The 22,340-nt window shown below is 42.3% G+C and overlaps 5 protein-coding genes across 5 annotated transcripts; 2 read left to right on the top strand and 3 right to left on the bottom strand.

The window, feature by feature from the left end:
* Positions 1-871: 871 nt before the first annotated feature.
* Positions 872-997, bottom strand: SS1G_12689 (predicted protein; the record flags this gene model as incomplete). The annotated part of the gene is made up of 1 exon (XM_001586064.1): positions 872-997. One exon carries the CDS (start codon positions 995-997, stop codon positions 872-874), a length of 126 nt encoding a protein of 41 aa, XP_001586114.1.
* A 3,160-nt stretch (positions 998-4,157) lies between these two features.
* On the top strand, positions 4,158-6,006 carry SS1G_12690 (hypothetical protein; the record flags this gene model as incomplete). Its single annotated transcript, XM_001586065.1, has 5 exons — positions 4,158-4,306; positions 4,365-4,383; positions 4,435-4,514; positions 4,568-4,825; positions 4,893-6,006. 5 exons carry the CDS (start codon positions 4,158-4,160, stop codon positions 6,004-6,006), a joined length of 1,620 nt encoding a protein of 539 aa, XP_001586115.1.
* Positions 6,007-7,017: 1,011 nt separating this feature from the next.
* On the bottom strand, positions 7,018-10,178 carry SS1G_12691 (hypothetical protein; the record flags this gene model as incomplete). The annotated part of the gene is made up of 4 exons (XM_001586066.1): positions 7,018-7,560; positions 7,650-7,868; positions 7,923-9,800; positions 9,852-10,178. 4 exons carry the CDS (start codon positions 10,176-10,178, stop codon positions 7,018-7,020), a joined length of 2,967 nt encoding a protein of 988 aa, XP_001586116.1.
* A 1,595-nt stretch (positions 10,179-11,773) lies between these two features.
* Positions 11,774-15,964, top strand: SS1G_12692 (hypothetical protein; the record flags this gene model as incomplete). The annotated part of the gene is made up of 3 exons (XM_001586067.1): positions 11,774-14,398; positions 14,448-15,029; positions 15,077-15,964. The coding sequence occupies 3 exons, from the start codon at positions 11,774-11,776 to the stop codon at positions 15,962-15,964; spliced, it is 4,095 nt and encodes a 1,364-aa protein (XP_001586117.1).
* Positions 15,965-18,624: 2,660 nt separating this feature from the next.
* Positions 18,625-18,852, bottom strand: SS1G_12693 (predicted protein; the record flags this gene model as incomplete). Its single annotated transcript, XM_001586068.1, has 1 exon — positions 18,625-18,852. One exon carries the CDS (start codon positions 18,850-18,852, stop codon positions 18,625-18,627), a length of 228 nt encoding a protein of 75 aa, XP_001586118.1.
* Positions 18,853-22,340: the final 3,488 nt, after the last annotated feature.

Consider the following 22,340-nt stretch of genomic DNA (forward strand, 5'->3'; position numbering starts at 1 on the left):
TCTCTAGACACAAGACAAAAGATATGCAGCTTCTCGGGACAGTTATTAGAGTTAATTGATCGAGACTTACATAGTTTAGCTGACTGCCACTTCCTTCCTCCAGTGCATCTTGTACTTTTGTTCTTACTCCACTTTCCTTCATTCGTTCACTTGCCTATCATCATATTTCACTTCATTTCATTCTCAAAATAACTTCCTCCATATGACTTCCATGACATATATATGCAAATCTTACAATTCTTTCACGCGGAGCTGGACACCATTAGAGGCACGGATATTCCAGTACAATCTCTTTCCTAATGGTATTCTGTATCGCAGAAATATTAAGAGTTTATAAATATGCAGGCAAAGCAGCAGAACTTAGTACCTGCAAACTTGCAAAATTTTGGCCCCAAAAGATAATGCTTTGGCAGATCCATGGAAGAATATGATATATTTTCTGCTGGGTTCCTTCTGCAAGCTAATCAATACCCAAGCCTAGTACTGGCTTTCAGGCTTTTCATATTTGTCCTGGGTGTATATCTGGCATTTGCAATCTTTCAATTCTGGTGATACATCCTTTGATAATTCCTACAAGTCACTAGACGGCGGATTGTGAAATATTCATTTGACTTCATGTCAAGAAGAACCTGATGCGGAATGGTATTCTTTCATAGATGACTTTAAGGCATTAAAAGCGTGGATTGAAATGCTCAAACGATAATATAACTCACGAGTGTGCTGTTTTAAGGTTGGAAAAGGTCACTGAGAAGTTACACTTCTCTTCTCATACACTTCACCTTCCCAATTTATCAAGTGGCCAGGAGCAACAACATCAACAACAACCAATTCTACCACAGAGAACTTCAAGTAAAGATTTCTTATCCGCTTACTAAACATTCACTCTGCTTTCCTTACGGATCTTAAGCCTTTGCTTCTTCTTAGGATTGATTTTCATGATTCTAAAAGAGACATCCGTTTGTCTTTCAAAGTCGGCCAACTTGAAGGAAACAGGCATGATGACCTCCCCCTTTGGTATTATTGACCAAACTAAAGTTTAGGTTCGAAAAACTGTTTCGAACATTTACTCGAAGAAGGACGGCCGCTCGCAGTGCCAGAAAAGACAATCGAGGGATGCTGTGAATATCTTGGTGCCCCGGACAGACTGCGACGACTGTGTCTTCCCAGATACATTCATTTTAAACCAGAATTCTGGGACACTGATCGGTTCAACCACAGAGCAGAGTGAGAAGTTACAAGCTCGCAAGCTTGTTGGTAAAGCTGCAGACCTCCCATCATGTTATAATGTACCCAATCCTGTTTGAATATTGTGGTTCGAGTGGGTGGATATATTAGGTTCCATCATTCACCTCATTCCTCCGATGAATAGTGGCAGCGGGATACCAGTTTGGATACCGTTTCCCGTGCTTTCCAACGCTAAATAAGATATTTTTGAGGTAGTTTGAGAAACCCAACATTCTGCCGAAGTAATGATTTATCTTTCGAGCTTTGTGGAGAAACTTTTGAATGGTAAATATTTATCCTGTATTTCTTGTCAGTGCTTGAACAGTGGCTCATCATCTTCATGGGTCTTTGTTTTTGCTTCTAAGAAGTAAATTTGTCGCAAATTCAAGGCTCAAAATCCTCGACACAGAGGTTGAGGGCGATCATTGACCCTAATCTTGATGCCCATTCTCTATGTAGAGTAAGACTCAAGAACGAATGGGCATACTAGTTAATTGAGCGAGGGCGCAGCATGGATATACGAGGCCTGTTTGTCTCTGGAAGCATTATAAACAACACTGATTAAATGAAATCATTAACGAGTAAAGCCTTGGCTTTGTCCGCAACAACACTGCCTAGATGTTGAAGGCCCTCTGCTCGAATTACTAAGTAGGGAGCTATAGAAAGAACAGAGTGAACTTGCAAGGGTGATGATGAGAGTATACCATCATTAGCACGGGGATATGGAGGAAAGCTAATGCCGCGCTGAAGGGTTCTCATGCCATGTTTTAACCAACAAAAGACAGAATTATAGGATATCATGAGGGTTCTATTATGGCGTTTGTTTCTAACATGAATACTTCGGATCAGGTTGCGAGAAGAAACAAGAAGGTGACGGAGATCATATTCCAACATGGGACCAAGACTCCAAGCAAGAAAAGGAATGAGGCAGCTTTTGAGCCTGATGATTCCTAACATTTAGGATTCTGGACCAAGACAGTATTATGATTAGCACTGTGGTTGGATACACCTCTTTGGAACCTCAACAGTTTTTCAAATTATTTGCTGATATGTATTTTTCCGGGTCTTTTCGAAAGCAGATAGAAGAAATTTCGCTAAACAATCGATAGGTACAAGGAAGTCACCTTGAGACTAAACTGTTGTTCCCGAGATACAGGTTTCATCGCATTCCTGACTCATCAGAAGCTCTTATCAAGCATCATACTCCGGACCCCTGAACTAAGCCTTAGTACTCGGGAGCTAAAATGAATATCTCTTTGGGAAGAACACTTGTGCCTGAGATTCGACGGAAGGCTTAATGCAGTACGCTAGAGAACACAAAGGACAATTATTGGTTCATTGATAGGAGGAACACCAGAGATATCAAAGATATGAGAGATAACACTACTGTGGAGGGCTTGTGTACAGATTTGAAGCCAACTATAAAGACGATGAACCCGGAGTTGTCATGACAGTGAAATAATGATCTCCGCGGCCAGAAAAGGTTGAAGAAATGGTAATTGAACTTATGCCATACACAAGGTTGAAACACTCACAACGCTATACAACCTCCTCTCGGAGAAAACACGTGCGTGGGAGATTGTTGCCACCATTGTCCAACAATCTGGTGGTCCCCCTTGCCCATTGCTCATGGTTCCTTCCTATCTCACCGGGTACAAAAACACTAGTTATTTCCCACCAGATATCAAACCAGAATTTGTGACAGCAAGAAATTTCGGATGAATGGCCGCGGAGAAGGAAGATACATATTCTTGATAGAGAATCTATGAATTTCATACATATCTTTTTGCAAGAAGATCTTGAAAAATATCCCCCACAATCCTTATCTACGAGGTGGGTCTATTTCCTTTCTAGGCTTCGCTAAGCCTCGTCAAAGATAAGAACCGACGACGCGACTCCCTCAATCCAAACTTTTCATCTCCCCTTCAGGGACTTCACAAGCCACCAACTGCTGCCAACCACTCTTTAGCCAGTGATGACAAAGTCATGGTACATTGTAGACGGCGTCATTGGTGGTATTGAATTTAAGGTTTATTTACTCTAGACTTCTTTTGATAAGGTTGTCTTGAGTCGTCAGTGCGATTATTCATCTATGAAAAGTGTCTATGATTGACCTCGATTAGAATATCACCGCCGCCCAAGGCCACGATCACGAGGAATTGACTACATTCATGCTTAGGAGCATGAATACAGAGTAGCCACTTGTTTCACGGTACCGTTTGCTTGCTGCCATTCTTTCAGCTTCCGAGGTACACCAATGTTGAAAGCCCTTCATTTCCAATTCCAATTCCAATTTCAAGGTGGTCAATCTTGAATATCAATACTACGCTGATATTCCCCGAAAGCTTTGTCCCTTTACCACAAAAATATCATATCAGCCGCGTATGATTCGAGGACTAGTTTCAGAGTCGCCTTCAAATATTTATCTACTGTTGTGGCTCACCTCGGAAATCTATGACATCTCAGATACACATCTTCTTGGTTTAGCAGCCACCAGATACCGCTAGCACCTAGAACCCCTCATCTGGAGATCTGTATAGTTGGTTTCCCCATATTGCACCCGGCTTGGACCTTATCTATCAATCAAATACAGACCAGGCGTGGAACACCCGCACCAGCCCTCTGGTTTACCGTGGATCCGCGCAGGGAAGTGGTCCGAGGAATCGATTACTCGCTGTTAATATCACTCTCCCGGAGATGCTTCAACTGCCAGTGGGTGGACGTCACTTATCTATAATCTCAGGCTATATCATTTCATAATTTATATATACGTTTAAGAATCAATTTCATCATTTAGATGATCAGCACTTTATCATCCTTTGTATATCCTCTCAAGTTAAATATTAAAGAAGTTAGAACTAGTTGCATTGAAATATTCAGCAGGCTGAGTTCAAATCAACAGCTCTTTTCTCAGATATTGCACTAGCTTTACCATGTTCAAAGTCCAAACACTTTGGCAAGCGCCAGAGATTAATCCTGTCAATGGAAAAGCTCGCTCCATCCCAATCCTCAACCCTTTCAACAAATATGGCAGAGTCTTCTTCTTTTCCTGGTTCGGTTTCTTAATAGCCTTTTGGTCCTGGTTAGTGATCCTATAATACCTTTATATTGATCTTGCATTATGCTAACCCTTATATCAGGTATGCCTTTCCGCCATTGGTATGACTAACTCCTATCACTTCTTGCTTTCCAGCATCTAATATGTTCTAGTTATCTCTCACCATCAAGAAAGATCTCCATCTTACACAAAATGAGATTGCTAACTCAAACATCATTGCTCTTGTCGCTACGTAAGTATAAAAGCATGGTCACTTCCCTTACTATACTAATAACTTCCCTATAGCCTCCTGGTTCGAGTAGTCGCAGGTCCATGTTGCGACCATTTCGGCCCCAAGTTTACATTTGCAGGATGCCTTCTCCTTGGTGCTATTCCAACTGCTCTTGCTGGTACCGTCAAAACTGCAACCGGTCTTATGGTTCTTCGATTCTTCATCGGTATACTTGGTGGCTCTTTCGTTCCTTGTCAAGTATGGTCTACTGGTTTCTTTGATAAGAATATTGTTGGTACAGCCAATGCATTGACGGGTGGTTGGGGTAATGCGTGAGTACTGCCCTAATCTATGACATTCTGCATATCAATAATCATATACTAAGACATGATATTACAGTGGAGGTGGAATAACTTACTTTGTCATGCCAGCCATTGTCGACTCTCTTATACAAAACCAAGGTCTTACCGCTCACGTCGCTTGGAGAATATCCTTCATCGTGCCCTTCATACTCATAACCACTACCGCCATATCGATGTTAATTCTCTGTCCCGACACCCCCACAGGCAAATGGTCACAACGACATCTCGCCGTGCAACAAAATCTCCAAGCCCATGGCATCCACAGCCCATCCGAAAACATAGTCTCCATACCAGGCTCCATCATGGACCGCAAATCCGACAAAATTCACACCTCCACCAACCCAACCTCAACCTCATCCTCCAACTCCACTCTCAACAACGAAAAACGCCTCGAAGAAGAAGCCCAAATCTCATCCGCCAAACACCACACCACCACCCCCTACAACAACAACAACACCAACCAAACCTCCCTCGACCTCCCACCCCAAGAAATGCTCACCATAGCTCACGGCGAAATAATCCAAAAACCCTCCCTCCAGCACGCCATAAACATAATCCTCACTCCCCAAACCCTCCTAATCGCCTCCTGCTACTTCTGCTCCTTCGGCGCCGAACTAGCCATCAACTCCATCCTCGGCTCCTACTACCTCAAAAACTTCCCCACACTTGGCGAAGCCGGCACCGGCCGCTGGGCCGCCATGTTCGGCCTCCTCAACGTGATTTTCCGCCCCCTCGGCGGCATTTTCTCTGATTTCCTCTACCGCGCTACAGGAAGCGTGTGGGCAAAGAAACTCTGGCTGCATGCTCTAGCGCTCGTAACCGGCGCCTTTTTAATCGCCATCGGACTTACAGATCCGCATGAACATGCGAAGATGTTTGGACTTGTAGCTGGCATGGGACTTTTTCTCGAGGCGGGCAATGGGGCGAATTTTTCCCTCGTGCCGCATGTTCATCCGTCCGCTAATGGGATTATTAGTGGTGTGGTGGGTGGGTGTGGAAATTTGGGGGGGATAATATTTGCGATTATTTTTCGCTATGAGGGGAGGGATTATGCGAGGTGTTTTTGGATTATTGGCGTTTTTACGGTGGTGGTTAATTTGGCTGTTTCGTGGGTGAAACCTATTCCTAAGAGTCAGATTGGGGGAAGATGATGAGATGAGATGATTTGATGATTTGTTTTGTGTTTCTGGCTTTTGCTTATGGTTTTCGGTCTTTGGACCTTGGTTTTCGGTCTTATCGTGTGGATGTATTGGGTTTGGGATTGTATATAGAGGGGAAAATGTATATCATACCAGTCTGTGCTCGTAAATACTGTTTGTTAGAAGTATGTATGTATGGGCTATTGGAACGGGATGGGGAAATACATACAGGAGAAGCAATCAAATATAAGAATACCAAATAGCAAGCGTGTAACGTACTTAATTTCCTGATATAAGATCACATTCAACCAACTGTGACCCTATCTGCAGAACATTACCTCAAACTAAATATATAAAACCGAGATTGAATCAGGAAATATCTCCTACCCTCATAATCGAAAAGGACATCACAAATCATAAATCAAAGTTCAAAATACATAACCAAAAAAAGATCACAAAAAAAATCAAACAATCCATCCACAGAATTTCAACAATTAGTCTTAACTACCTACCTTTCCTTCTCAAAGTAAAAGTAACCTATCTAAGTTTAAGTTAAAATTAAAATCCCAAAAGTTTTTAAATTCATTCCATTTCTCGCTTCATACATCCGTACATACATCCGTACATACATCCATCCATCCGATATACCATAATGCAATTAGCTAGCTAGCTAGGTAGGTAACTAGCCATCCTTCCATCCATGCAACCATTGTGCCACTTGATACACAACATACTCCTAGTAAAAGAAAGCATCCATCCCGTTCTGTAATCCATGGCTATTTGTCCTTTGAAGCGATTCCCCCGTGCAGTGAAAGCAGAAGAGAGTAAGAAAAAGATAAATACGTATAAAGCTTGTGCTTCTCCATTTTATATCGTGGCCAGATCAAATCGATTAATCAACGTTTCGTTTTTTTGCCTCATGAAATCCCATGCGAAGCCCTATCATATCCCCAATCATTACATTCTCCCCTTGTAAATGCCCCTTTTAACTGAATAATACTCCTAGAAAACCCGTCCATATCATCAAAGTCTACCGTGCCTCGCTTTAAATATAGCAACCTTATCATCGTAAAATAAAATTTCCCTCAACCTTAACCTCACTCTTCCCTTCCCATCACAATCACTCGCCCCGTCCCAACTATCTTCATCACTCTCACCATCATCATCTCCATCACCATCCGACAGCTCGTCCTCTGTTTCGTCTGGATCAATAGGAGCAATAGCCGTCACATTATCATCTTCCTCTTCATCCATCTCATCATCATCTTCACTCTCATCCTCGTCGTCCTCCTCATCGTCGGTTATGGGACCGCCGTTCGCCGCTGATGTGTGAGAATCATGCGATAAAGGCAAGGGTTCTTCATGATGGCGGTTTTCGAGGATTTCAAAACATTTATGCGAGATACCCACGTAACAGAGTTCTACTTCGGGGCGGAGGAAAATGACGTCAAGAATTTGATGAGCGAGTTCTTTAGGGTCGAATAAGGGTGTGATATGATCGGCGATGAAAGGAATGCTGAGAGAGCGGAGCTGAGGTATTTGAGGAAGGCGTTGAAGAAAGTGATGCTAGACCTTGTTAGACATTGTAACGACACGGTGACAGCATTTCAAGAATGCTTGGAATGTATGTTAATAATGATCCCAAAGTGACTTACCCAGTCTCTGTAGTCGATTGCAATACTTAATTCGCGGAGATTGGTCATACGCCCACTTGTGATGAAATTCAGGACATCACGATTGGGCATCCAGGCTTTCCATTTCGAGGAAGACTCTACTGAATTATTCACATTTCTCGGTGGCCTTTCGGAGCTATCCAATAATAGTTTTTTAAGACTAGCACGATGTCTCTTAAGTGGCCCTTTATAGATAGATTCCTATAGTTCGATTAGCGCTCGACTAAATTTTTTTACAATGATGTAAAAACTTACAATTGTAACCGACGAGTTTGATGCACGTCTTCGATCCTGTAAAAACAGTGTTTCTAAAGTATTTGGTGCTAATGTTTCTTTCAGAAATAAAATGAGGGAAGGGGATGCAGCATCAGTATGTACTTTTTTAAGATTCAGATGATATAACATTTGAGTGCTATGTTTCGCTGAAGTATGATTGCCTAAAGGTGAAGGTGCAAAATGTTTTCTAAGTGTGGACCAAAGTTTATCGTGTTGTGGACAGTCGAGAATAGTCAAGTTTGTTAAAACGGTCCAGTCAAAGGCTCTATGCAGCACATACACAGATAAAGGAACCCGTTCCAGTTCCAATGTTTGTAGGCGTAGTTTTCCCTCGAGTCTGTCTCTGCCACTGGGAGAGATTTCGGAAAAATGTGATTGCTTCTTATTCGATGATTGGGCACGTCGCAAAGGAGGTTCTGCAGGAATATCGGAAAGCACGGGTGGTTGTAAGATATCGTGGACTGTAGTATCATCATTCGAGCTAAGTTGATGTTCAGATATTAGCGCGGTAAGTGAGTCCATGTCAGAGTGAGGCGCCAAGAGGGTACTCGATGCTGATTGTTCCTGGCTAGGATCAACATTATCTGGAAGAGAGTCTGCTTCGATATTGAATGCTACACCAGGCGGGTTAAGTGAACCTGACGCTGCCGGACTTTCTTTATCAATCCAGCCGGGCTCCATAGGATCAGTTCCTGCGATTTCGGGAAGTACTATTTCTGTAGCATTGCTGCCATTTTGCTGGGCCGACGGCTGACTATTTCCCATGAAAGAACCCAATTTAGGACCCTTCGTTCTCTCATTTTTTGCCCTCCGTTTGTTCCGAACATCGAATACACGGCCCAGGATGATTCCTAAGACTCCGCCCAATCTTCGCTCGCCAATCTTACTGGCACCAGGCCACTTCGCTTTGTGATCAACCTGTTGGAGCTCAGGCCCGTCCCATGGAAGAGCAAAATCGCGTTGAATGGCTTTCGCGGAAATACCAACACGAAGTTCCCGAAGTTTGTCCTTCGATCGCTCTACCAAGACACTCATTTCGTCTAGATAATCTATTTCATCAATGTCTAACACAGACAAACTTTGTAATGGTGGAAGTACGCTGAGTGTAGGATATTCTACACGACCTTGTGCATACGCCATGGTCTGTGTAGAAGGTGTAGAGCTTGTTGAAGAACCGGGGGGCACGATCCATCCTATGGAGCTCATCGTCGTTCCAGCTAACATTTGGTTCGTGGTAATGGCGGGCGAGCTTGGGCTCTGTGCTGAGGACATGTGAATGGCTTCCGTATTATCATGCCACCTAACCCAAACACGTTCTAACCGGCATTCTTGTTTTGGATTTTTATATTGTAAGGAGGAAAGGGCAAGCCAAACGTCCCTCAACACCCCGGTGGGCATATCCCAGACAAAAGTTTCCAGATTTATCATTCTGGCCACGGCCAGCGCAACAAGAGTACCCAACATCTTTCCACTCTCTTTTGTTATAAGATATTCCTGCACCCAGTCGGTTGGTCCGTTTCCAAGGGAGAACTTTCTAGTAAACTGTGGATATTCATTCCCCATACGTCTGGGGGCACTGAAGGGCTCTGGTTTGACCTCATGGCTGCAGGTTGTGGAATTATCTGTCCCGCAATGCTTGCAGACGAAAGATTGGGATAGATTCGAGTTGGGGAATGCGTTGCCCATGCAGAGAGTAGAAAGTCCATAAGTAAGTGCATCGACTCCGGTCCTCGGATCAGACGTAGCGTGTGCATCAGGCCAAACGATATCAAACCGCGAATAAATATAAGGTATTGCTAGGTTGTGCAAGGCAGAATGGGTGAGGGCAAGTGATGTCAAGTCATTCGTATGCGTAACCTAAATATCCCATTAGCTTTGGACGATGAGGCTGCGAGGTGGACAGTCTACCTCCTTCACAATTTCTTTCAGAACATCCATAGGTAAATCCAACAATCGCAAAGGACCGGTCCTTTTTTCCACGACAGCGGTCCATTCTCGTTCCTTATCCTTTAATAAACTAGAAATTTTGGTCCTCGCATCGATCCCAGCCTCGTCAGCCTTTCCGGAGGTTGATGTTGGTGTAGCCATTGCACCACCGGAAGCACGATCAAGTAACATGGAATTATCAGAAGGCTGTGCAGCGGCCGAAGTTTTTGGACATAAAAGAGACAGTTCTTCGGAATGTGATACGATATCATCGAGCTGTGGATCAGGAGGAGGGACGTGGGCTGTCATAATGATGCGGAGTTGGAAATCGGAGGATGCGGGTTGTGCTGTAGTCTTATATGGGATCGATCACGGTGGTGGCAGTACTACTTTCCTCTGTATGAGCAACCAGCATACTTGATGATATATAGAGTGATCATGTAGCGATAAAATTATCTGCGATGATTCCACTATTATTCACTTGATGGATTTGTTGACCAAATCAATATAATGCTTTATGGCATTATCTTGCGGTGGTTGAAGTTGATGGACGGATTAATACAATGAATCAATGAATGGTGGTGGATGATGAATGAACGGGGCCAATTGCTAAGACCTATCGACCTATCGACCTATCGACCAATTGCGGCGTGGAAGCAGTGGAAGCAGTGTTGACTACTAGTGGTGAATTTAATTAATGCCACGGCAAATAAACCACCGCACCTATGACCTTAGCGGGTATGTATGCTACCTAGCTACTTTTCTTTTCCTTTTTCTTTTTCTTCTTCTTCCTTTTCAGGCATCAGGAGGCAATAAATAGACTGGCTCACAGTTCCCGACAGAGCGTTCTTAGGCTGCGGGATCAAAACAGTTAGTGCCCATGCACTGGAGAATGATAGGTGTGCATGTATGCCCTCATTGTCATAAGAACAGTGAACAATCAATCATATATATTCACAACAGAATATTCTTTGATACCTACGTTAACATATATGTGCTTGGAGTAAAGGATACTTCAGCTTCACAGTTCGAACCTCAAACTTCATTACACAATTTAGACAAGTCAAGAAAGCTCTGGTAAGAAGCTTAAGGGATATTGGTTAGTATATAACATGATAAGGTGGGTGATGATATGAAGGTACACGATACTGTTATGAAGTACAGCTATGTATGGGAAATTGAATAAAAACAACATTCGATCATGAATCAATCGAATTAATTGAATCAACCAATCTTCTTCATCTAAATTAATCAATCCCAAGACAAATGATCCCTTTTGTAACTTCACTCCCTTTTCCTTACCTTTCCCGTATCTTACCCCTCGCATTAATATTGAACACATTCACTTCCCCTTCGAATTCTTTTATGAAGCTTCTTTTACTGCTACACACCTCGTAGAAGAGTAAAAGAATACGATCAATGCACACACGCACCATTTTATAGAGAAACAACTTTGGAACTTGGTCCCCCAAATTAAGCATTCAAGCCACTTTAATAGACCATCTGACCCCCTGAAAAAATACATTAGCGGCTCCAAATTAAGGTATTCTCCCAATCTCAATCCTCCCCCATTTTCATGAGGCTGGCATTTGCCCTACCGTTACTCCTCCTTACGCCTCTCCTTGACATACATCTACCCAAAAAAAAGGTTACCTCAATAACCAACCCATTCGTTCTCTGCATATTTGAATTTACTATCGCTTTTCATTGTCAAGATATATTAATGCTCTTACAGCTATCACACGAAACTCAGAGGGCGTCAGAATCTGGAATCGCATCTTCCAAAAAGATAAATTTGGTTTCCCAGAAGCTTTGAACTACGACTTGGCAACATCCTCCCCTCTCCCTTTCCCTCTCCCTCTCCTCTTTGGATCTGCCCCATAAGTGTTTTGCGGGAAGACAAAATGTCATCCGCCTCTCGAACTCGGCCCAACCGTCGAGTGAACAGTCTCGCAAATGACGAGCGCATGTCTATCTCTCGAAATAGTTCTCGATCACGACCGAAAGCTGTGAGTTACACCGATGCATATACATTCGCCCTCAGAGTGGCATACCTGCACCACCTCCTTCAGCCTCGAAGAAAGACGAAACAATATGTCCCCGCAGAGAGGAAGATGGTCTCAAGGAAGAGTGTGATGATAGGAGAGTTAATGCAGGATTTCTCTCTCTTGAAGGATACAAAAACCAAATTTCCCCATGGCTTCATGTCGCAATTGGAGAAGCGGTTGCAGGGAGTATTGACGGGAACTGAGAGGCGGCCAGAGTACAAAGAACCCATCGTCAAAAGAACCTTCGCCGAGGCGTACACAGCTCTTACCGAACCAGGCTTTCGAAAACGTATGGATAAGGAGAGACGTGTCGAAGATTTGGTTTTGATATTCTATTCAAATACCACTAAATCCCTACAGAAAGGCAAGGCAGCAGATGATGAATCGTGGAAAATCCTCGTGGATCGCCATGTGGCACTCTTCGTGAGATTGATTAGTGCAACTCTAAAGGACCTTGACAAAGACAAAGATCGACCTGAGCTGATGAGTCGTCTGACGACCTTGGAGAATAAGTTATTGACGAATTCGCAAGATCTATATGTTAACTCTTCTACCGCTCCTGGTGGTGGGCATTCAATAGAAGTGACTGCACCGGTGAGCTACGATGTCAAAGACATGCCCATGGCACAAGTTGTTGGAAAAATATTTGGTATGAGCAATTCGGAGGTCCAAACAGACATTGACTTGAACAAGAATATCTGGACGGAATCTGCAGCGCTCACTGATTTAAAATCCTACCAGCATTGCCTGAATGCGAACACTAAAAGGACTCTTCGAAGCGAGGATTTTGATGTTGATGAAGGATATCAAGCATGGAAGCGGGCAGAAATACCAGAGCTTACGGCAATGATATCCGAAATATTGCAAATTAGGCCAGATCTTGTCAAAGCTTCCACTGGCAAGAATAGGAATCTCCCACCACTTTCCGTGCCCTCTTCGGGTGCCGAAGATCAAGCGTATGCAGACTTAGCCAAGTCTATAGCCATCACAAGTCCGATAGATGGAAGCCCAGCCTACAATTTCGATCAACCCGCGGATATGTCTTCGTTGTCTCTGGAGGACGATGAGCCCTCCAAGATATTTCTCGAAGAATCCACATTTACATTTATACCGCCAGATACACGAGCGTATTACCGAACAATCCTAACTTATGCCATGACCTATGATCAGATCCACGCTCAGGCTGACGGGGCTGAGAATCAACCCCTCAGCAAACAGTCTCTAGAGTTGTTGACGGAATTATGTGTTCGCTGGAGAATTCCACAATTTTCAAGGCTTGTTCTATTCTTGGATGTCGCGAGCCAAAAATTTATGGATCAGGAAATTGGACTTGATGGGCTTGATAGTGCCTTTGAGTTTGTCAAAAATCCCCCGCCTTCAGAAACTAAGCGTTTACATACGCACACACATTCTGCAAGTCTATCCTCTATCGATCAGAACGACTGGACGATCCATGATTTTGCTTTGTACCGTCAAATTCTGACAAACTTGCATGATGCACTTCTCCGTGATCTATATGATCTCCTACAACATTGTTATGAGGCTAAGCCGCCTTCCCCTGGCCCAGTTTTACTTATCCTAGAAACCCATATCAAAAACGATCCTTTGTTCTCCACTAGCCCTGGCGGCTACGATGCTTATGTTGAACAGTTGACTGAAGGTCTTAAATCTAAAGCTGCGGATGTGTATAGGGACTACCTTGAAGCAGAAGTTCCTCAAAATCAGGAGGAGTGGGAATTTTTCCACGTTGTTCAGCTCGGGAAATCCGTAGTAAAGTTATGTGAGCGGATCCAGAAGAGGTATCGAAAGAACCCTGAAATAATGGGCGTTAACCCTTTGACAATCCTTGTCGAGACGATGTTTCCTAGCTTCGAGGACGATGCCAATGATTTGATTAAGAGAATTCTACACGTAGCACATATTAATGAAAGCGAAGTTCCTCTACAAGACGGGTTTGATCTCTATAAGGAACTTGTAGAGATCCGCAGCATTCATCACAAGGTTCTACCAAGTAGATCCTTCGCCTTCAATATAGAAGACTTGCTTGCTGATTTTGTTTGGCGGTGGATTCGCACTGCCGATGCAAAAACGGTTGATCTTGTTGATCAGGCTATCAAACAAGACCAATTTCAAGTTCGCTCAGATAATCCTGACCAGGTCCCATCAGACGATGAACGTCACAGTGTGTCTATCATTGATATATTCCGTCTCTTCAATCAGATGGCCGATCAGATCTTTCAACTTAACTGGGCCGATACGATTCAGCACGCTAAATTTATGACGGCTCTGTCGAAATCTTTTGGCATTGGACTTGCCAGATATTGCGAAGTCATCGAGCAGAAGTTCTCTAAAGAGATGGACAGGTTGTCTCCCGCACAAGAAGCGGCGGCAACACAGTCGAAACAGGAAAGGTGGATGCAACTTGCCAAGGAGGCTTGGAACAATAAGGAAAAGATAGAACCTTTTCAATTCTATCCCGAAGTAAGTCTCTTTTATGCAAGATAATAGGATGATTCTAATGAAACCGCAGTCTTTTGTTAAGCTCAACAACATCGAGTATGCTGTGCAGCAACTTGATGCGCTTGAGAAGACAATAAATGTCGATGCATGTGCGGATCTTCTTGCTAAGAATGCACCGCCGGTAGAGAAAAAGAGAAGAACTGCAAAATACGTGTTCACCATCAAGATCGTTGAAGGCGAGGACCTTAAGGCTTGTGACCCTAATGGCACTAGCGATCCTTACGTCGTTCTCGGTGATGAATATCAAAAGCGTTTAGCTAAGACCCGAGTGGTAATGAGAAGTCTCAATCCTCGTTGGGATGAATCAGTGGATATTACTGTGCAAGGTCCATTGAACATCATTGCGACCATCTGGGATTGGGACACGTTTGGTGATCATGATTATGTTGGGAGGACTTCTTTGAAGTTGGATCCATCTCACTTCAGCGATTATATGCCTCGTGAGTATTGGCTCAACCTCGATACCCAAGGTAGATTACTTTTGCGTGTCAGTATGGAGGGGGAACGTGATGATATTCAATTCTATTTCGGTAAAGCATTTCGCTTGCTCAAAAGAACAGAAAGGGACATGACACGCAAGATCTCTGATAAGGTATGACTAAAAAACCGCAAGTCAAGAACGTGAGCTAACAATTCTAGCTGTCACAATACATTAACAGCTCTCTTTCACAAGAATCTCTGAGAGGCTTACTCTCTCGAGGTATTTCAGTTGCATCTGTAACTAGTCTCTGGAAGAACCGACAATCGGTAGCCCCGACCTTAACTCCCCAAGATGTTGAAAATGCTTTAAAGCCTCTATTCAATTACTTTGATGAGAATTTCGCCATCATGAAGCAGACTTTAACGGATGCATCCATGATTATGGTCATGACTCGATTATGGAAGGAAGTTCTCCTTGCCCTCGAGAGTCTTTTAGTTCCACCTCTTTCCGATAAGCCATCGACTCAAAGACCCCTCACGCAGCAAGAAATGGACATTGTCTTTAAATGGCTTGAACTTTTATTCGAATTTTTCTATGCTCGAGATGAAGAAACTGGCGAGGCAATGGGAGTACCGGCTGACGTTCTTAAATCCCCTAAATATCACGAACTCGCCTCACTCAATTTCTTCTACTTTGACACCACCGACAACCTCATCCGTACCTCTGAGAGAATGGCCACAGCGACCGCTCAACGTGCCCAACAACAACGCAATCGTCTCTCTGCACCTGCTACTCTTGGTGCTTCCTTTGGCGGCCTCATGGGCTCGACTCCAATGGCTAGAAGTAAGAGTATCATGTTAAGCCGAAATTTGGGAACGATGAAAAAGGCAAAGGAAGAAAAGAGGAAACAGGCACAAGCAGATCCAAGTGATGACATGATCTTGAGGATTTTAAGGATGAGACCGGAAGCAACTCCTTATTTAAGAGATAGGAGTAGACAGAAGGAAAGATTGGCAGCCGCTGCAGCGGCGGAAATGATTGTGAGACAGAGTTTGGCGAGTGGAGGTGGTCCAAGATTTGGGGCTAATAATTTGCCGAGAAGGTAGAGGAGAGTTGGTCTTTCTTCGGGAGGAGAATAAAATGAGGGTCCGAATGCATGATGGGTAGTAATTATGAGTTTTAATGAAGGGGGAGGGATTTAATATGGATGGCGTTTTTTTTTTTCACTGAGAGATACCACTGGCATATTTTGTTTTGGGGGTTTTAAAGATCTCTTATGTTTTCGGTGGGCATTTGGAAGAGTTTCGATGTTGTTAGGGTTTGAGGTGTAGGAAGGGGAAGAGGAAGGGGAAGGGGAAGGGGAAGAAGAAGTATGTGTGAGGAGGATAGGTGGAAATGAAGGAGAAGTTGATTATTAGTTAATTATTGAGATGATATGTCATAAGGTAGGAGAGGGGTGTATGGGTGTTGTTTGACGGTAGGTGGTTTCTGGTTTCTGGTGGCTGACTGGCTGACTGGCTGACTGGCTGACTAGCTGACTGGCTGCTTTACTTGGTTTGGCTGGATTGAAGGGACTGACTGGGCTGAAGGAACTCAATGGTTCGATATGGATTGAGATGATATTGCAGAGGCGGGTGTAGGCGTGTCTTTGTCTAGCTAGTAGTAGTAGGTATATGTAGATGAATGTGCTGTGCTGTATAGGTATAGGTATATGTAGTTCTGTAGGTATATAGGTTTGTAGGTATATAGAAATATGAAATTTTAATAATTTATTTATTTATTCTTTTTTCGGAGTGAGGGCTTGAGGGCTTGGGGATTTTGGGATTTTGGATTTTGGGATTTTGGATTTTGGGATTTTTGAATTGAAGGAGGGTGTTACGAGGTTTGCCGTCTAGATCACGTGGAAGTGCTCTAGGCTCTCGAGGTGGTTTATAACTAGGCGTCAAGCAGGGACTTAAAGTAATGACAATAATGCAATTCGTAACTAATAGTAGAGTATACTAAATGATTGATCTTGATCTTGAGCACGAAGCTCTATACAAAGGGAATCCATCTTGATTATATAGACCTTCGTATTCCAACATTGGAGCGATGGAGCTGGGGAGCGAGATTCGAATCTCGCTCCTTCGCTCCCTCACAAGACTATTCATGTGATCCTATAACACATGATAATAGTTATAATGTTACAACGTAATAGAGGGGAAGGGCGATGTGTATGAGATTGGATTTGTTTGGGTTTGGTTGGATTTGGTTGTGTGGATTGATAGATTTGTGTTAGAATGGTGGAGTGAGGTGAGGTGATGAGATGAGATATAGAGATGAGGTGACGAGGATGTATAAAGGGATAGAGGGGTAGGTATTTTGAATAAAGAATTTTATGTTAAATAGGAATTTATAAATTTTTAATAAAGGATATTAATGATGGACATTTAAAAAAAAAAGAAATGATTGTAAGATTTTATTTATAGGATTTTTTTTGTTTTGTAAAAACGATAAAAAGATTAATGTGTAACGATACTATACTGGAGGCAGCGGCTGCCTAAGGTTTCGTCTGGTTGGTAGTTGTGGGTTAAGGCTTTATCTGTCACACTCAAGAATACTGGGTAAAGTATCTTGTATTAGAAAATACTAAGCTAAGGAGAAAAGAAGAAGGAAAACAAGAGTAGAGAGTTTTCCTATGATTAAATACAAACGGGGCATGCCACGTGACCCGGAGGTGTGAGGCGTCACATTATCACTGGTCTTCACTTGGAAGTGAAGTCGTTACTAGATCAAGTAGAATGTAGGTAAACTAATTGATAACTAAGTTGAGCACAAAGCTCCTTAACTACGAGACTAAATGAATGTTTATATACCCTATATCATCTTTTGAGGACCTTTGGGACCCTAAGGTCCAAAAGGTCCTCGAGGTCACGTGAATTAATGAATCGTGACACTTAAATAGTGAGTGATTAATATACTAGACCAATATAGCCTCAGTTCTGCCCTATCAGCTTCCCACTATTCCCTGTGTGAGGTCATTCCTTTTAATATATTTTAATATTTTGTTATTAAATTATCAATATTTAATTTTTAAAAATGATTGAAAGAATAAATTTAAAAATCTATTATTTATTGTGACCAAAAGGGTGTTTATAGACCAGCAATTGTATTTAACTTAGAATCTACAGGTGAAGAGCACCTGTAGATGGGGATAGCTACTCTATATATACACAAATGAATGGCCTAGCCGCAATGGCTAGGCAAAAAGATGTCACACTCAAGAATACTGGGTAAAGTATCTTGTATTAGAAAATACTAAGCTAAGGAGAAAAGAAGAAGGAAAACAAGAGTAGAGATTGATTGATTGATTGATTGTGTTTATCGTCATAGGCCGTAGGCCCACGCGCCTTGGCGCGTGATAACCTTAGCCATCTATTCCAGTTTTGGACAAATGACGCTCAGAGGAGAAGCCTCTGAGTGGTTTACTAGCTAGCTAGGGGGAGTATTTATATACAATTTAAAGGGGGCTAGGGCAGGGTTTACATGATTGCCTTCGCAGGGGGGGTTTGGGCCGGTAGGCCTTTTGGGGTTGTAATTGTGGTCATCCTCGTCCACTAGATCACTGGCTCTTGATCTCTCTCCCTTCCCCTCATACTATTAAAACATTGTACTCGAAAACCCTTCATCCCTGATCCCCTTCCCGATACCATCAATCCAATTACTCCTTATATACCAGAACGTACTGTAATCGCCCACCGTCAGGATTGCCTCGTCCTCATTCTGATCATCCTGCTAATAGAAAGCTTATGAAGGAGCACCAATCCTCATATAGCGTAACTATAGCATGCACAGGTAGTGGCTTGTACGGGTGTCCCGATTCCGTAAGTAGCATACCTCCGCTGAATGAGAGCAGAGTAAGTTTCGTCATCAGCTCAGGTCCTTCAACAGTACTCCTCCGGTGTTCCCGTATGGAAGGTATATAAATTGTTGTCGTTTCAGTCGTGTCGATCATGGGAGGTATACAGTATATAACATATACGCGTCAAAGATGTCGAGTTGTACTATATGTTCCAGAGGAGTCTCACTTTTAAGAAGTGAGATGATTTCGTGGCGTATTGTCGTAGATGATGGTGTTGTCCTCTGTTTCGTAATAAAGGTAGTGTTGTAGAGAGCGCATTTCGATAATGCAACTGTCAAAAAACCGCAAACGGGTAAAAACGTCGTGATCGGGCGCCTCTTCCTCTTCCAATTACCACGACTCCATCAAATAACTCAAACTTAGCTCTGCAGACTCTCATAAGAGAGCTGGAGGTTCGTAGGATGCACCGCGTACAGGTGTTGAGTCTTCGCATCCCAACAAGACAAGAGTAGAGAGTTTTCCTATGATTAAATACAAACGGGGCATGCCACGTGACCCGGAGGTGTGAGGCGTCACAAAAGAAGTCATATTTATTCCTCCAATGATCTTACTTTACCGATAACCATTGATACCTAGTACTTGTCCGGATCTGATCCTCAGGTCACCTAAATCGCATACTAATCTCGAGTAATCGTATCATGTGTGGACATGGTTAATGTACCTGAGGTTTCTTATATAATAAGGGTGGGAGGAAAGCAGGGATTTCCGTCACATTTATAAATAATTTAATATATATTTTATTATACTTTACTTTATATATTATTATTCTTATCTTTTTTTTAAAAAAAAATAATAACTCAAATAATTAATTATACTATACTTTTCTTTATAACTTACACCTACTCAAAGAAAAGAAAAAGAGGGTGTTAGTATCTAAATAAACAGGGATAACATGATTATATTCAAGTCAAAGTTAAGCGGCTCTTGAATAATTGTTTCTTTTGCCTCTGCTTTTGCTTGTTTTGCTTTGTTGGCTAAATTTGCTCTTTCGGGTTTTCCGTATACGGAAGTTCCTAGGTATGGATGGTATTTATTAATGGGAGGATGAAAAGTTTACGGATTGAATAATGAAATGAAATGAATGAATGAATGGAAGGAGAAGAAAGTAAAGTTGTGCACAGCCTCCGCACGTATTGATTGATAGTGGTTAGCTTGGTGATGACAACAATAATAAGAACAACAACTGGTTTACGCCAATATAGTATGGTATGGTTAGTGGTGTGAAATAGTGGAGGTTTTCATTTATTCATTTATTCATTATTTATTTATTCATGCCACTTTGGCCTTTTGCATGCACAATCCTGGAAGTTAAGCAAAGTATTAAATTATGTATTGTGCATTAACCTTAGTAATGCCGGCTTTTGATTTGTGAAAGCTTGTTGAAGGAAGGGATGGAGGGATTTTGCTGGCTTTTTGTATCTGTTGAGTCTTGAGTGAGTATGATTGGAGTGTTCTGTTAACCGAGAATTATCCCATCAATTGAATGGATAGTGACCATGATAATGATAATGGATGTATGGGTTAACCTTATGGATTAAGGATTGATGAATTAGCGGTAGGAATAGATCCGGTATTTAAGTTCTCTCTAACTTTTCAGGCGTGTTGCTTGAGAGTTATCAGGCAATACACCGTAAGAGGAATTAATTTAATGCAGAAGATCTTTTCCCAATATCAATGTTAAATTTTCATTACAAAAGGCCTGTTCATTGCTAAGTACAGTCAATCTTGTCTCGTTTAACGGAAAAGAAGAGATCGGGCGCGGAGATCTACTCGCTGATCGAAAATCTGAAACGTTTCAATTCTGTGGTTCGTGATCATAATTTGGATTGATATATCAAGGGTTGAAAGTTTCTCTCTTTTGCTTTTTGCTGAGGTCTTTTTGTTTCATGAATGGAAAGTGTATGAAATGTATGAAGTGTATGATGTAGCAGAATTGATCCTCTCCAGGTTCATCCCCAAATTATTGAGAAGTTTTTAAGATTGGTTTCGCTGTACGAGTGATGCGAGGGAGAGGATCCAGTGTGTTGGTAAAAGAAGGGATTCAAGGGATTGAAGGGATGAATCTTGAATGAACACGAGTAAAAACCGTTGATGGATGGAATCTTTGGTGGTACAATCAAAGCCTCATTATCATTATCAAAGGCTCGTGACATGACTCTGTACGCCTCCCACCTTACTTGGGCAACAGATTCCCAGAGAGAGAAAAAAAGCAAAAAACGTGTAGATGTCGGCGAGCACTACATTTGCATGCATACCTGTTGAGGCGAGCACAAACCGGGGAGAAGGTTCATTGGATAGAAAGAGAGATCATTTCCTCCAATATAAAGTAATTTATCGTGGGGAGAAGATGTCGTGTAGAATTTGACATGACTTACGATTCGTCGGTTCATCTCTTTGGGTTGTAGTTGGCATCTGTATCCTGGCTTTCCGGATACAAACAAGCCATTCAGGTTTCTTACCTTTCTTACCTTTCTGTTGTCCCTGGTCAAAAGGTTGAACGGGCTTGTGTCAACTGTTTGTGTGGTATGCTATGTTCATTGTGATAGGTAGATTTCATCTGGAGAACAAAATCGAAGGAAGTCAGAAAAGTTAGAAAGCGGATACTACCTAGGTATGGACAATACCCAAAGAAAGACATTCATTAAGCCTTGACATATTTTAGAAGATTGAATTTGTCAATGTTTGAATCATTAGAACACTGACTGATGAAAGGACTAGTAGAGTAATTGGCTCTTTGTTGTTATACCATTTTCTTTTCTTTGTTTATCTAGACACTTAGTATTCTTGTTAAACTTTTCTTTCTTGACTTTAATCACAAATTCTAATCTTAGATGAAATTAGTGAATTATAGAGCCCTTCTATTCAATCACTAGGCAGTAGTTGGGTACCTAGATTATATGTTCGAAGGTTCACGGAAGGTTTGGTCCCTGTGGAAGCAACCGCTAAACCGCTAAGCCTCTTGATAAAGTTTAGATAGTGAAATTCGGGAGACTAAACTAGCTAAACTACCCTAATAACTACTACACTCACTCCTTCAAATCTGCCCAAATCCATCCATACATAACATTATTGAAGGGAAAGAGGAGAAGAGAAACCTATCAGCGAATGCTTCTTGCGGGTGGACATCGCCTTTAAACTTTAATCCAATTCCTACTATCCTCTATTGTACATACCTTACTTACTCCCTATAGAAAGATTATTCTTTCTTTCAAGACCAACTACGAATTTAGTAGAGATAAACATCCGGACGTCAAAACGCCAACGACGACGACAACGACAACAATTTATTTTCCTTAATCATCCCTCTCATTAGTGGACCTGATCTACCAACTGCTCTCACTCTCTCACTCGGTCTTCCTCTCCCTCCCTCTCTTTTTCACAACCGGCACACATTTACCACTCTTCAGATTTCACTTTTCGGTATTATCAATTCTATCTTAGTATCCCACCTCTATTATCAGGGACTGTGCTGTTTTTAAATCCCTTCCAATCGGGAATCGGCATTATCGCTTCGTGGTGGAGTTCAAAGTTGTCGACTTGACAAGGGAGACAGGCCGTTGCACTTCTACGAAAGAAAAGAC

The sequence above is a fragment of the Sclerotinia sclerotiorum genome, genomic scaffold (assembly GCF_000146945.2).
Source record: "Sclerotinia sclerotiorum 1980 UF-70 scaffold_22 genomic scaffold, whole genome shotgun sequence".
Taxonomy (NCBI): Eukaryota; Fungi; Ascomycota; class Leotiomycetes; order Helotiales; family Sclerotiniaceae; genus Sclerotinia; species Sclerotinia sclerotiorum.